Here is a 15,869-nt window from a genome sequence, read left to right as displayed (position 1 = left end):
CTAGCCCTAACCAATCCTTTGCATAACCCTTTGACATAATCCAAACATAATTTATTCCTCTAACATTAAAATTTCAAATTGAAGTGGGTTTCATAAACAGTATAGTATCGTTAAGTTTCATAAATAGTGTAAAAAGTTTCATAAACAGAGTTGTACCGTTAAATTTCATAAATAGTGCAGTAAGTTTCATAAACAATGTCGTACTGTTAAGTTTCATAAACAATGTAGTATCATTAAGTTTTATAAACAGTGTAGTAAATTTAACAAATAATGTAGTTCCATTAAGTTTCATAAACAGTTTGTGTGAGGGGGCACGCGGGTTCATGCATCTTTTTTTTTAAATATTAAAATTATATCTTTTTCATTAAAATTTAAGTTTTTTATATCCTTTTTATTAAATTTGAAGAATTTTTCATTAAAATTTAAATTTTTTTTATTAAATAAAATTATAGCATGATCTTTTATTAAAATAAACTTAATCCAAACATTTTTCATAAAAGTTCTCATTAAAAATAAGCCTAGAAAAATATTCATATTAGGGCATTTCGACGACTCGACCCAAGTTGGATTTGGGTGGACTAAAACAAACCCTTGGTCCAGGGCCCAGCCCAATTTAATAGAATACCCTAAGGTTTGAAGACAAATGGAGGTCCCAATCTCCCAACATTTTGCATCCGCCACGGCGCCACCTCAGCAGCCTGGTCACCAACTGGCAGGTTATGGTCGGCACTCGTGACCGTTTTGCATGAAGCCGTCCACCGTTTCGACACTTACAATACCTTCCCTCCTTTTCTGCGCTAAACAACACAAAACACACAGCACCTTCAGCGTTTCTCTCTGTTGCTCTCTGCAAAACCATGGCAGGAGGTACCATATAACATCATCCCTTCAACTTTTTCAGCTTTAATTTTTGTGGGTTTTTCTCAAAATACTGATCAGAATATGAATTCGGCTTCTTCAGATCTTCCTGGGTTTTACTATGATACGGAGAAGAACAGGTACTTCCCCATCAAAGGCCCAATCCCAGGATCTCGTCGTATGACTGCTCCTGCTTCTTCCTCTGCTTCTACCAGCGCTCAGACGCCGGCCAAGGTACGCTGGTTGTTCTTTTGAACCCAAATTTTGTGCTTTTCCAGGTTTGCGTGTTTTCTAAGAGTTTTGCCTGTTTTAAAGTTTGTAACTTTGTTGTTTTTACTGTTTTTAAGCTTGACATTGCTCAGGATATTTCTATGTTTGGTGGGTTTTTACTTGAATACGTTATTTGTTGCTACTTATGTTTTGGTTGGGGGTGGATTGAGAGTTCAATGTTGTGTTCCAATTGCTTTGTTGAAGCACTTTTTTTATTTATTGAGAATTTTTATGTCATACTTGGGGGAGGTTCTTTACAAATCACTAGAATCGAACTAGTTTTGAAAGACCTTGATCATAGATTTGTGTTCACTGTTGTAAGGTTGCAAATAAACTAGTGAATTTCTAGGCAGGCATCCCTTATATTGTATGTAGTTTTGCATTGCACTACCTATTGAACACATGAATTTATGGTAGTTTCTTCTTCTCTGAGACTACCATAGTTTCTTTTTCTCTGTTTTGTTATGCTGTAAGTTCGGTGATTTATGTAATTGTCAAAATACTTAACTTTGGTTCTGATTCATCTTGTTGTAGGTGACCAACTCATGTAGGCGAACCAGTGTAAGAACTTCTAAGATGCTTCAGGCTAGGGAGTTATGCGGTAATCTCATTCCTTTCAATAAAGGAAGGTGTAACTTCAATGAGGAATTCCAAAAGGCACAAGCATGCCATCCTGTGGTACGTTGAATTAATATAAGCCTTCAGTTTAAGATTTTAAAGTTAAGGTTACCAGTTATGTTCAAAACATTATGATTTCCACCAACTTGTTTCCAGTTTTTACTTTCAGCTTGATTAGCACCCTAATTTATGCTGAAAGATTCTTTTGTTCTTTTTTTTTATTAAGGAGATGGATATCCTTTTTCCCTCTTAATAGAGATGTTGTTGGTCCATCAGACGTAATAGTACATATTTGTTTTAAAATTTTACTGTAAGCCTCTGTGAGTCTCTATTTGGCATACGGGCCAAGTTTAGAATCCAGCAACATATAGGTTACAGCAAGAAACTAGCAATAAATGTACAGCATGAAATTTGTAATTTGTTTTATTTATGTGTTCTAAGAATTTGCAGGTTTGGAAGTACCAGGAAACCAAAGAGTTAACTGATGGCGCTTTGGAGCGGATTCGCATGGATGTACAGACAGAAGGGGGTCAAACTGATACGGACTTTGTATTAGCAGGTGGCATGAATGGCTCTATAAGGTAGAATAAAGTTTCAGCCTGCTGTTATTTTTCATGCATTTTTTTTGTTTTTTAAGATTGTTTAGTATGTTCAAATTTTGTGATAAATTGATAATAGTTGGTAGCATGAAAAAGCGATTGATTATAGGGTTCCAAGACTTTGATAATGGATCTGTCAGAATATTAGGATAATTTATGCAGTATTTAGTTTGTTTGTGCCATGGCTACTGAATAATGTGGTTTCTTTAATACATGTATCCTGTTACCTGTGGGTCCAAGCCTAAACCTTCCTACTGAAGAATAAAAGGACAAGATTTTGTTTCATTTTGGAGAGTCACGGAACAACCGAACAATGTAGTAGAAACCACTCCATCTCTTGGATAGGACCGTCTACTTTTTCAAAACAGCCTACGACGTATTGTTCTAGATATGTCCATTTATCATGCTATAAACACAAAATGTTGAATGGGGTCTTCATTTAAGCAAATTTTTCTAAAACATTTTGTTTGAGGTACTGAAGAATGTGTGTTTGTGTGTGTGTGTGTGTGTGTCTAAAGGTATATGGTTTGTAAATACGTCTGGCTATAACTATTTATGGTGGTTGAGAGCATTGAACGTCTTTTGGTTGATGTTTGAGATTCATGTATCTAGATTGACCAGAACAAATCAAATGATGGAAAGGTTCAAGAAATTAGCTTCGATTGGAATTTGGATTTGGAAGTTTTAATTAAGGCATCCTAATATCCCCAACTCATGGCTGATGTTGGAATTAGAAGTATGACCGTCTCCTTTCCTTTTAAGCCATCACATGTTCGCTACAAGGAATTACACATATACCAATGGTAAACCTTTGTAATGTAGTAAACAACCTTTTACCTGCTCATAATCCATATTATCCTGTAGCTCAGAAGGTTAGCGGCCTTTTCCTTCAGCAATAAAGACCTGTTTACATAACTTCATAACCATGGTCCTTCAGGCCACACATGAGAAATGAGCTGCCTTGGCTGGTTCTAATATTATTTCTAATGACTCAATACCTTAAAAAGCTGCAAAGCAAAGCTGGTAGCATTCCAGAAATTGGCCCCTTCTTCAGATAAGTTTTTGCAAGTGGTATGTCGACATGGTGTTATGAATCCACCCAAATCATAACATGTAGAATCCCCCATGTTAAACCCTAAAGCCAACATGTTCTATAATTCAAGTGGATGCGTAACACTACATCAGCATGCCAAGACTGTTACCATTTCTCTTCACCTTTCTATCCATTAGCTTACTCCTGGGTGGGCAGTGTTACTATTAACATATGCTAATATAATACCACAAATAGTATTAGCATTGAATAATACTCTTATATACACTTTTTTACTTTCATTATAACATTGGGGACCTTGGTTTCTGCAACTAAGTTTTAACAATTTTCATTGTGAGATCAGGCCCTGCTGAGCATTTTTACCTCTCTAGATATATGACTCCTTGCTTGCAGTACTCCTACTGAATTTGTGGCACCTGTGAGATTGATCAATGACAATCTTTTTAGTACATATGTGGAATTCCTACTTCAAAATGTTTTAAATATTCATTTCTAGTTTTTGTTTTTGCAATAAAATAGTTTCTTGTTTCGTTTCTGTCTTAATCTGCTTGTTCAAGTGTTGGTGTTTATTCGTATTACATGTATGTCTTTTGGAAATTCTTGTCCTCTGTATGGTTCTTCACATATCTTTTTTGTATTTGCTCAAATAATTTATTACTTTCTTTGAAACATGATGCTCTTGCAGTATTTTTGAAGTTGGAAAAGTTGGGCAGGGTCTTAATTACGGGATGAAATGCAAGGCAGAACGTGTCTGGCCTCTCTCTAGCAAAAGTCAACTGGAGTACAGTGAGGTACCTGGGCAAATATGGAAACCAGCTCACACTACACCACGGATGCCATCAAACATATCTTCTATAAAAATGTTTGGAAAACAGTCTCCTGGCACAGAAGATGATAGTTCTTGCATCCAGCATATGTTGTATCCTTGCAGACTTAGTTTTTTGTAATGGTTAATATAGAATACCAGTTTGATTTTGTACTCTTACAAGTGTATTTATTGGACTTAAAACTATAAGAATAATTTCTAGACTTTCTTACCTTCAATTTTATCTAAAACAATGTTTGGTGTGTCTTGTTGAAGAAAAAACGAATGTTTACTTCTGCAAGCCTTAACACAAGAGAGCAGGATATCAACGTTGGGAGCTGAGAACTCTGGTGGATCTCTTGTGGTTATTAACCTCCATGAACTACTAAACTTTGATCCAAATAGGACTGTCTTAAGTCAAAATATTTATGAGATTGCAACTTTCAACTGCACTGTTTGGACTACAGATTGTGAATCTGATGGGAGTCGTGCAGTGATTGGTAAGTACTATTCCTGTTTATCTTATTCTATCGTAAACAGTGCTAGTCATGAAGGTACTTTTAATGTTCTATTATCAAAGGACTCCATGATTGGAGACCTGGTCTCCAAATACAAGGACCCTGTCGCTCGAGAAATTTCATGCACAGACACACACACAGAGTTCTTTCTTGCCTTGGTGTTGCTCTTGCGGGTAGTATGCGGAGTACGCTTGAAGGTAACAGTTTTCAGAAGAAACTTTGTTAAAGATTATTCCTTTTGTTTGTTACAGGAACCAACCTGGGAGCTGCTCTGGTGGATTTGGAAACTGGGAGCGCATCATGGCTGTTACGCAGTAAAAGTGATGTTTTGGCACAACAACTTGTTCACTCGGTAATCTATTGCATAACTTAAGACTTTTTGGAAATCTTTTAAAGTTGCCTGAGTTTATATGCATTTGGAATAAAGGGTTTAACCAGTTACGCTGTGGGTAATGAGTGAGTTAATATTCCTTAGTAGATGTTCAACTCTTAGTAATTACTTTAGGCATTATAATTTTCAGGTTGTATTTTGGTAAGTTATTATTCTTATTTGATACTCCAAAAGCATCCATATATTCCATACCACCTCCTCTATATTTACTGCTATTAGATGATATCTACATGTTTGGAGAATGTCTTATTGGAGGTCAGCAGTATGCGCTCAAGCAGTAGTGAGGTACACATGCATCCATAAGCTAGTTATAGATGAAATCTTAGCCAATGGTCAACCAATCAGATGCTACTCTCTTGTCAAGTTTGCAGGAGACTCTTAGCAATTTTACGGTAGCGTCTACGTTATTGAAGGTCGAACTTTGTCTTTCTAGGCATGTCGTTGTCACTGATCTCTATACTGCTCAGAATAATATTCTCCATTCTGGGCCCGCTGTGCAATTATTTATGGTTGATACAAAGCCTAATGCACATTATAAAGCATCATGAGGCTTGCTGATTCGTATGGAATAGCTTAACTTTTGTGTAGTAACTTTTTGTATAATTTCGGGACCTCATTTTTGTACATCTATTGCAGGGAAATGCTGTTTTATGTGGACTCAGAAATGGAGCAATTGTAACAGTTGATGTTCGTCAGAAACAGGGGGGGTTTCCTGTAAGACCTGTTAGACATAGAATGCGTCACTCACCTTTGGAGAACACGCGTGGAATAACTAGTATACAACGGTCTAAGGTATAAAGTTCATTGATGATGTAACAGACTGTAGCTTTTTTCTGGTGACAGAATTTTTATTTTCTGTTTTTTAAAATCAAGCAATCTTCATAAATCATATCTCATATCTGTAAAGTATTGATGTTTTCTAACTCACAGATTTTATCAATTATTTTGTTTAATATGGCAGCTAATTCTTCTTCTCCATGTGGAATTGGTTTAATGAAACTATTTTGATTTACTGTGGGGTGGTTGTGTTCCATCAAGTAGCTTAAATTACTTTTGTTTCCTGTCTTTTTGGTGAATATGAAGTAGCTTACTTCTTTTTTATTCCGATTACAATCAGGTAGCTTACTTTTCTATTCTACGTAAGAATTAAAGTGCGGATAATGATCCGAGTATCTTTTTGTGCAGCCTTTTGGAACTGGAAATATACATCCTTCTCATACCACTAAATTGCCTTCATCTATTGCAAGGTTGGTAGGCTTTAGTATCTTATATGATCGGTTTATTTTCTTTATTGTTTTTCATACGTTTTGCTCACTCTGGTTTGATACTCCAGTTTGGTATCACTTCGGTTTGATGATCAGTATTTCTTGGCGAGCTCCATGGATGGAACGGTTAGTTTTTATTTCAAACACAATAGATATTAATTTATTCAGCATCTTTTCTTATGCCTCGTGACACAGGTCTTTAGGTATGAAACGCTTGAAAACCATCAATAAGAACATGAATGTTTTTTACTATCCTTGCTTGAGCTGAATTCATTGTCATCTACACATTCCCATGTTCCTCTCAACACGTCAGATATCTAGCAATCAACTAAAATTTTGCATTCCCTGACTAGAGGTCCAATTTTCTCAAAGAAAAAGAACTGGGTCGATGTCTAGGTAGTAACTAACCTTAGCAAAAAGGCAAAAACATCCAGATGTGATTTTTTTTTTCTAAGGTTGCTGCTGCAACGATTTTGGTCAATGTCATTCTGATTAGTTCTTGTCTTTTCAGATGAAGCTTTACGACCAACGCCTAATCCAAAGAGGAGCTGTACAATCTTACGAGGGGCTTGTGAATTCCCATACTCGTTTGCAGCTTGGAGTTGACCCATCTGAGAGATTTGTTATGTCAGGTGAATATTATTATTGCTCACACCATTTATTTTGGCAACTTTTTTCTTATATATTTTTCTTTTAGGCGGAGAGGACTGCAATTTACGACTTTGGAGTATTAAGTCTGGTAAACTGCTTTTCGAGGATAGATTCTGTAACACAATCCCCTCAACTGTGTGCTGGCGAAGAGCTGAAAGTACGTGCTCTCTACTTCTCTTGTGCTCTCAGTCTTCTTACCATTCTCTCCATTTTATTGACCTTCAATTTTCTACTCGTCCGTAGGGTTTAAGGGAGATCGGGATGACAGGCCAAACTACGAATATCTTGATTCCAAAAGTTATGGTTTGGGCGCATGGATTGGATCACACGAAGGACTATTTTACATGCACTGGCAAGTGTGAAGGGTGCAAAAGTGCCCTCACGAAAGTTTTACAAATGTGCAAAGCTTGGGATTTCTTTCTATAGTGATGCTCACCATGCCGAAGGCATTATGAGCTCGCGCAAAGCAACGCGATGGTGAGGACATAAAAGAAGGCACGATTGGTGGTCTTTGCCTTCCGAGGAGTTTTGTTTTTCTTTCCTTTGTAAAGATAAACGGAGGTAGACACTGAGTCTGAAAATGGTACTCGTGACGAGGTCTGTACCTCCGTTGGTTGAGAGTATTTACCCTCACACGTATGCCACATTGGGCCAAAGTTTGAATCATCTCTCTCCGCTTTTGGTCCTCCCTTAATACCAAATGTAGCTAACAAAGAAAGTACTTTGTAAAATCAATAGTGGAATCTAGTAAAGTGACAATCGTAATTATCAGTATTTTTGTGACCATGGACCAAGGAATTAAAGTGTGACTATTTTAAATATTTTTATTCATATTGATTTTACGGTGTGATATTGCATGTTGTGTTTGTAGTTCTGCATAAGGAGAGATTCTGTCACAATCATTTCATAGTCTAAGTGGTGTCGTCAACCAATTTGTTTCGTGTTAAAAAAGTGCATGTTTTGTGTTAAAAAGGGCATGTTTCGTGTTAAAAATTGAACCACTCATTTAATTTGGTGAGATGGTTGCGAGAGAGAAGACCATGGTTACATTACACTTGGGCCACTTGTAATAAAGAAAGGTAAGAAAAGACTCTGATGACTTTGATCAAAGGAGACGAGCCATTCTTGTCATCTCTTTATTTGATGACTTGACTGCTGGTGTTTTCTTTGGTGGGTGACTTTTCTATCTTTGTGTTTTATACCCAAGCTTTTTACATATGGCGGGGGTGTATATATAGGGTAAGGGTTGCTTGAGTCTTTGGCACAAAAGTTTCTTACTAAAGTGATAAAAACTCACTCAAATCAAAAGTGATGACAGAATTATGCTTTGATTCCAAAGGGGAACCACCCTAATCTTCCTCCTCTTGACAATAACACCGTCTCAGAGAGAGAGAGAGAGAGCATAATTAGGAAACTTATGTGTCTTTGTCTTGACTTAAGCATGCTTTCTCAAAGGGTTTTTTTTTGGGATGATGGAATATATACGTTGCAGATATTTACTCACTTTCATCACTAATATATTTCTCATCCACGTATAAAAGAGGTTAAATGACAAAAGAGACGAGAGATCATCTGCATTGCACATAGAAATAAAATAAGACCAACTATATTATGCATCCATTGCACAAATTTAGAACGATCAATTTTTGAGTAGTTTTCTATGAGCGAGCAGGTAGGGACGGAGTTAGAAATTTCTTCTAGTGGGGGCAACCGAAAATAACTAAGAAAACCTTATTATAGTTTGGTTATACGCAATATGATATTAAGGATGGTTTCAAATGATGATGTATCACAATTCTAATGTTACAAAAATTTCAATATAACAGTGGAAAGTGGCAAAATGATGAGAAAAATATAAGTACATGATAGGCAGGAGAGGGTTTTATCGGTTTGAATGACAGAACAAGAGCACTATTGCTCATATAATATTTGATATGGAGTATAAGTAGAATGAATGTATGTTGGATATTAGATACATATATTTTCTTTAAAGATAACCCGTGTATATTATATAATTGTAGTCTGCAACTAAACAAATGAATTACTTGAGTGGGGGCATCTGCCCCAAGTGAGCCGTCATTGGTTCCATCCATGCGAGTAGGGAGATTCGAACTTAGGGTCTCGTTTAACATTTCGTACAAAGATTACATTAGACTGATAATTGAACGGTAATTTATGAGTAGTTGGCTTGAACTTGAGATATCGTTGTGATTCATCACATAAAAAGGGACATGGAAAAAGAAGTTTCATATATAACATGAACTACATGCATGACCACATTTTATGAAATTTGAACAATATACAGAGTTTGGTCAATATTTTCCATGATTATTGAAGATCATGCAACCTTATTGCCAAAGTTCCAAGTAGCTCTGCTCATAAGCAAACAAGAGCACGTAGAAGAGGATAAAAACAGTACTGCATGAGGCACGTGAGGGTGAAAACCACCCTTTGATCATGGTTTTGGTTCAGCAGCTTCAGCTTTTAAAAGGAAGAGACTCCCAAAGACTGATAAAGGGCATCGATGTAGTTCCAATAAAGCATCAAGGGTTGTTTTGCAAAATTAAATTTAAAGAGAAACCCTACTTCTGTTCTTCGCCATTGCTTTGGATGCCAGGTCTGTGTAACTTTACACGCAAAACAATGGGGGTTTGGGGGACCTTTATTTCCTTTTAATTATCCCTTTAATTATTGCATATATATGCAGTGAAGTCTAGTCTGTAAAAAAAAAAAGCCTCAAAACCCCATCACAATTTGTGAATCATTATGTCCCTCCTCTTTGTTTATCCACAATCCAGAGGAACAAAATAGCTATTTGTAGCTAGCTCTAGCCAATAAAATGACACATAATTAACCCACTCACATAAACATTTTCAAAAGGCAAAACCCAATTACTTTTTCTTACTTTTTTTCTCTTTTGACAACTGATACAATTAAAGCAAAAAAGCAATTCCCCATCAGATACCTTAATTAGAAACATGCTTTTAAAAAATTAAAAATTAAAAAAAAAAACAGGAAAAAAAATATTCAAATAACAAACATTTTGTCCTAGCTATATGTAGTTCATTTCATTTTCATTTAGTTGAGAGTGAATTCCGTATTGAGAAAATGTGAGATTTTATATATGTTTATAAACAACTCGACTACTTTTTATATTACCAATTGATTGATTTTATGGAGGTACCTTCCAATTAGTAACCGATGATTGTAGCAATTGATAAACAAAGTCCACAAGCACATGCTAACTTCATCCAAGCTAGTGTTATATGCATCAATCCATTGGAAGCGGGAAAGAGAAAAATGATTTGATTAATCATTTAGGTAATGTTAGAAAGGTTACATTTTTGAACAATAATAACCGATATTTTTTTTACTAAGTAGATCCAAAAGAATGGAAAATGTGGGTGGCAAGGGGGAAGATAATTATGGAGAAAAAGAAAATAGAATAATGATGAAGACCATGAAAACAATCACTACTTGAATATGATCATATATACATCCTAGTTATAATGGTAAAATGATTGCTTGAAAGTTCCAAATATCTAGCATATAATAAATTAAAAATAACATATGATTAAGCTGTAGTGACATTACAGCAGTGACATATAACTTAAATGGCAGAAAATACAAGCCACAAGGAAGGAGAAAATCACATACTATATATGTTCTTTGTTTTTTTTTAATAAATTTCTTTCTTGATCATATATATCTACTTTTGTTTTGCCAGCTTCCTCAATATTAATCCTCACCTATTTGAAATGGGATTCGGACCGCTTGGAACTTCATGTGCACCGGCTCTGAACATATTTTCTTTCCATGGGAATGGCTGCCTCCCACCACGAACCCGAAACCCTAGTCCTCTCCTTCGTCCCGATTCGCCTGTAAACTCATGATCAGCCCTTGAATCGATGATGCCATGTGAGGATCTTCTTGTAGCATATTCATCGATAACATTTTTCTTACTGATGACTCCAACTCCATGTGATCTCGAGGAAGTACTACTGACAGGTGGGATTGGGAAGCTATGCTTCTTTTTAGCCATGGTGATTTGAAATGTGATGAGAAGAAAGAAGAGGAGGGTTGTAAAAGTGGTGGTAGGCGATTTTGCATAATTACTAGCCATGCAAAACGATTTTTTTCTTGTATTCAAATCATTCAGCAAGTTCTTGACTTGTAGTTGAAAATCATGCAGAGCAGCACCTAGGTTGGTGATGAAATGAAGGTTTGGCTTTGTAGACTAAGGCTGCTCATTGCTCAAGATGGAAAAGAAAAGGAAACGGTACAAGATTTGAAATGCTTTGTAGGGTTTGTATCTGTGAAAGTTTAAATATGAGAGACAGATAGGTGTCTGAAAAATAAAAAGGGAAAAGCAAGGTGCTTGTGGACTACTTTTCCACGTCTTTGAGGATGATTCATTTCTTTAAAAATGAACAAAAACAAACAAGACAAAACATCAAGTGTGATCTTTCTAGCTTCTGTATTACAGCATATTCATTTCAATATATATATTTAGATCATTAAAAATTAAAAGCATGGTTTAACTCATAGTTTATGATGTTTTAAGATAATTTGAGGGTGACGCTATCCACAAGCTCATTTTTATCTCACACATTCCTTCCAATTTCTAGTCATCAAATCGAATGAATTGAAAAAGATTAATGACAAAAATTAAGAAGGTGTGTGGGAGGTAAAAAAAGTATGTGAATAACACTACTCTAATTTAAAGAAGAAATTGGATTAGATGTTAAGATGTTATCTAAAGATACTATATATTTAGGTTAATTTTTTCTTTATTGGCCTGATAAAGGGATAGTTTGCTTGGTTTGACCTTTTTGACACAGTGAGGGCGCGCCTGCAAACAACCTCATAGTTCCTTGGGAAGAGGACAAAATAGAGCCCACAGAGCATGAGTCATAGATGCTTGCTTAACCCCAGAGGATAAAGAGGTGTCAAAGATTGTTTGTGGATGATTCAATACAAGGCCCTTCTTTTCTTTTATTGCATTTTTTCAGGATCCATATAAAGTTTCTCATAACAGTGAACTACGACCGCTACCCAGCCAATATGAGAAGGAAAAAAGGAAAATAGAAGAAAGGCTTTGTGAGGCTAAAGAGTTTCTTTCTCATGCATAAACCCGTTGTTTGTCCATCAAATTAGGGTTTAGGTCGTATTGTAAGCTGGCCCAAATATATCAAATGAGATTGTTTTATTTTAATTTTTTTAATGCATGAGAAAATTTTACTTATAACTGGTTGTATATAATTATCTACCTATATAACAATCTTCCTTAATATGAATGATCGCATGATTAGAGATATAAAAATATCAAAAATAGATACATGTCAACACTGATATTCTAATAATTGAGCAGGAGGGGAACAGCAGACAAATGGGAAATAATAGGAAATTGTAGAGAGAGAAGAAAGCTTGAACATGTGTGAACAAGTAAATTATGTATTAAACCAGCTGTTAGCTGTAATTAAGGTGGTACATAAAACAATAAAAAAAAATTCAAATATTATCATATATATTGTTAAGCAAAACAAGGTAAGCATTTGAGACTGCTTCTCAGTATAATTAAGGGTCTTAATAAGAATTGACAAAATTGCAATTGGTTCGGATTTCGCCTTCGTTTTGACCGGTGTGGACTTGAACATTCCCTAGTTTGGCCATGGACACTCCAAACTGCTGGTAGAAGACCGACGGCAGGGAAGCAAAAGCACTGACAAGAGATTTAGTCCTTGGATCAGAATACAACATTTGATCTGTGGATAAAAGTCCCATCTTCTTCTGCAGATTTATGTAGTACGCAGCGTCAAATTTATGTGGAGTTACAGCATCAAGATCAGCATAGTCTGATGCCCATCTACATTTTCTTTCCAAGTAGCTCAAGTACCGGGCATCAAGGGATGGATCAGGCTTGCCAGTTCCACTGAAGTTAAAGAGCCTGTGTTGTACGGATTCACATGAAGACCTTCCTATGGTGAGTGCCCCTGCAGAAGAAAACTATTTATTTCAATAAAAGCAACCAGATTTTTGTTCTAGTTGTAGGCAAAATTAACATTTTTTTTTGTTGTCACGTAAATTTGAATGTCATGTTACAAGACTCTCAATTTGAATCCTTAGTTAGGTTTGGTTCATGTTTTAATGTGCTGTTCAAAGTGACAAACATGGCGATTAAACAAGTTTGGTATATTAGGTTAGATTCATGTTTAATAATAGCTAGTGAGGTCCGGATTGACAAAGTGACAACATAACATATAAATTGATATATTGAATGAAAGTATATTATGCGATTGAAATGCATGTGGACTACATGGTTCACCTGAGAGAACAACCAAGTCAAGCACATTCAAGCCCTGTGATTGAAAAATCTCAAGTAAACTAGTCAAGTCTTCGTGACCCATGGGAACCTTCTCAGTTTCCTTAGCAATCGAAACCTTTCCATCTTTCCTCCCATAGGGGACAGCCCAGTATGGACCTCCAACTTGAACAGTAGCATCTCTTGTAGCTGCAGTCAAAATGTCTGCACAAGAAACTGTTCTTGGGCACTTCTTCTCAACCTCTGCCTTGATATCGTCTATCACTTCAAACCCTCTCAGTGTCTTGCTGGCCAAGCCTTCCCTCTCGCCTCCTTCATGGTTTAATAAGATGGAGGCATCACATCCCTACATGCGTTTCAATTCATTATAATTGTGACTTTAAGAAAGCAAATACAAAGCAATAAATAAATTTCTAATTGTTTAGATGGATATTTGGAAGCCAACTCTTTTCTAAGGGCTGGTTTGGTATTGCTGTGCTTTGAAAAAAAGCTGCTGTGAGAATAAGCGGCTGTGCTGTGAGAATAAGCGGCTGTGAAATAAATCAGCAGAGTGTTTGGTAAACTTTTTTGTAAAAGTGTTTTTGGAAAAAAAAGCAGTCTAATAGTGGGTCTTTTCATTAAAGAAGCACTGTAGCTCCGTGTGCTTTGAAAAAAAGCCAATTTTCCAAAGCTGCAAATAGCAGCTTCAGCTTTTTCCTTTGATTTTAGCTTATTCTCACAGCAGCTTCCAAAATAAGCCATTTTTTTTCAGTTTACCAAACACCTAAAACCCTCACAGCTTTTTTTCATGGGTGCTTTTTTTTAAGCACCTCACTCCCAAACTAGGTCTAAGTATTATTGGTCCATCAAACTTCGAACAACTAATGTTACTAATTTAGAGACACAAAATTGACTACATTACTACCTTGTTCTTCAAATAAATATTATTAGTCACGTATGACATATACATACATAAAATGGTGGGGTGCTAACCTCTATTAAAGGCGGTGATTAACAATGTGGTTAGTTTTGTGTGTCTAAATAGCATTAGTCAATAATTATATGTAATGTGAAGTTAAGCCATAATATTCTTACCCTTATGGCACAGTCATGGAAGTGCAACCTTATGAGGCCAGCTGCTAGGCTGTAATCCTTCTTAAGCCATTGCTTCACCTTCCTACTGATAATACCTTCAAGATCTGGACAACTCCCGTGATAGTAGGAATTGGAAAGAAACTCTCCAAGGGGCAAGTCGTCTGATATTGTTGGAAGTGTTAGAGTTGTGGCTCCCTCCCAGGACTCATCTGTTTCTTCATCATGGCGATCCTGTTCGTGATCGTGTTCCGGGTAAGACGAAGATGCATTTAAGTGAACAACAGCAAGGAGAACTAAAAGCAAGGAAACTATGAGATTCATGTTTCTTGCTCAGCAGTGATCAGACTATATTCCCAGTAATGAACAACTATGCTGCTCTGCCTTCAAATGAAAGGGTGTTGACAAACTTTATTTATTGCATGATATTGGTGATTAGAGGATCTAATTGGAATAATTATTGCGTTAATTATTAATTAGTTGAGGACTACGTGGGAAGCACCCACTGCAAATGAAGATGACGTGCTAGCATGTATGTAGAGCTTGACAGTGATTGCTTTAGTTATTTAGTTCGAAAAACATTGACTTTCACAAAATCTAATGCAATAATTAATATTTGTTGATTGTTGATTGTTGATTGTTCATTGTTCAAAGAAGCCTATCAGTGATGGTAAGGTTTGATCCCGATGCATATGATTTTTATTGGATATTGAGATAATTGTTAACAACAATTAGAATTTTGAAACTTCTAGTTTCACTTTTACTACAAACAGATATTGTATAATTTATAAAACAAAAATAGAAGGATTCGAACATGAATATAAAGGAAGGGAACATTATCTTAAGATAAATAAACATTTAGTAAATAAGATTTAATAGGAAAGCCTGCGCAAATAGGTAGTAAATTGGGTTGCAGCTCAGGCTGAAAAGAAAGTTGGCCTGCACGTAGAGTAAGTTGGATCACAAAGCCTTAGCCCAATTATGGTTTCAAGTAAATTAACAATGTTTTTAGGGTAAATTACATAATAACCCCTTAGGTTTGAGGTCTATTACAATCTCATACAACATCTTTAAAACATTTCATTTTTATACCTTACCTACTATTTTATTTCAATATAGTACCTTCGTTACATTTTCCATCTATTAATTCGTTAAAAACTGACATGGCTGCCACATTTGTACCACTTGGCTGCCACCTGTGTGCCATGTGGCAAAAATAATAATTTTTTAATTTAAAAAAAAAAAAAAACCTGAATCTTCACAAAAAAAAAAAAAAAAAAAAAACTGAAAAACTGAAAAATGCATAACCCACCCCCCACCTTTCACGCGGACTTGGATCCTTTCCTGAGCCAACCCCAACAGAGTCTAGGGATCAATTGATCCCAACCCTTCAATTTGATCCTGTGGCTAAGAAAGCTTCCCCACATCTGTCCCTCTCCACCCCCTCAAC

General features: G+C 36.0%; 2 protein-coding genes across 3 annotated transcripts; one reads left to right on the top strand and one right to left on the bottom strand.

Moving 5' to 3' along the window:
• The first annotated feature begins 604 nt into the window (after nt 1–604).
• Nucleotides 605–7,876, top strand: LOC126624230 (uncharacterized). Of its 2 annotated transcripts, none has more exons than XM_050293259.1 (13): nt 605–867; nt 962–1,092; nt 1,663–1,806; nt 2,188–2,327; nt 4,082–4,315; nt 4,523–4,701; nt 4,971–5,071; nt 5,747–5,902; nt 6,296–6,357; nt 6,444–6,501; nt 6,887–7,007; nt 7,073–7,183; nt 7,270–7,876. In XM_050293259.1, the coding sequence occupies exons 1-13, from the start codon at nt 858–860 to the stop codon at nt 7,386–7,388; spliced, it is 1,566 nt and encodes a 521-aa protein (XP_050149216.1). In that variant the 5' UTR covers nt 605–857; the 3' UTR covers nt 7,389–7,876. The 2 variants fall into 2 exon arrangements, with proteins under 2 accessions (XP_050149216.1, XP_050149217.1); XM_050293260.1 differs by having other exon boundaries at nt 614–867; nt 2,197–2,327.
• Nucleotides 7,877–12,460: 4,584 nt separating this feature from the next.
• Nucleotides 12,461–14,805, bottom strand: LOC126621733 (peroxidase 7-like). The gene is made up of 3 exons (XM_050290313.1): nt 14,423–14,805; nt 13,352–13,694; nt 12,461–13,019 (listed from the first exon to the last, which is right to left on the bottom strand). Exons 1-3 carry the CDS (start codon nt 14,741–14,743, stop codon nt 12,613–12,615), a joined length of 1,071 nt encoding a protein of 356 aa, XP_050146270.1. The 5' UTR covers nt 14,744–14,805; the 3' UTR covers nt 12,461–12,612.
• Nucleotides 14,806–15,869: the final 1,064 nt, after the last annotated feature.

The sequence above is a fragment of the Malus sylvestris genome, chromosome 5, assembly GCF_916048215.2.
Source record: "Malus sylvestris chromosome 5, drMalSylv7.2, whole genome shotgun sequence".
Classification (NCBI taxonomy): Eukaryota; Viridiplantae; Streptophyta; class Magnoliopsida; order Rosales; family Rosaceae; genus Malus; species Malus sylvestris.
This window is presented reverse-complemented; position numbering and strand designations above follow the sequence as displayed.

Coding starts and splice junctions, on each gene's coding strand:
- LOC126624230 (XM_050293259.1), top strand. Junction 6,358..6,443: donor TTGCCTTCATCTATTGCAAG/GTTGGTAGGCTT, acceptor TTGATACTCCAG/TTTGGTATCACTTCGGTTTG. Junction 7,184..7,269: donor GTGCTGGCGAAGAGCTGAAA/GTACGTGCTCTC, acceptor ACTCGTCCGTAG/GGTTTAAGGGAGATCGGGAT.
- LOC126621733 (XM_050290313.1), bottom strand. CDS start 14,743: ATGAATCTCATAGTTTCCTTGCTTTTAGTTCTCCTTGCTGTTGTTCAC. Junction 13,695..14,422: donor TCCATGACTGTGCCATAAGG/GTAAGAATATTA, acceptor AAACGCATGTAG/GGATGTGATGCCTCCATCTT. Junction 13,020..13,351: donor TGACTTGGTTGTTCTCTCAG/GTGAACCATGTA, acceptor TTTCTTCTGCAG/GGGCACTCACCATAGGAAGG.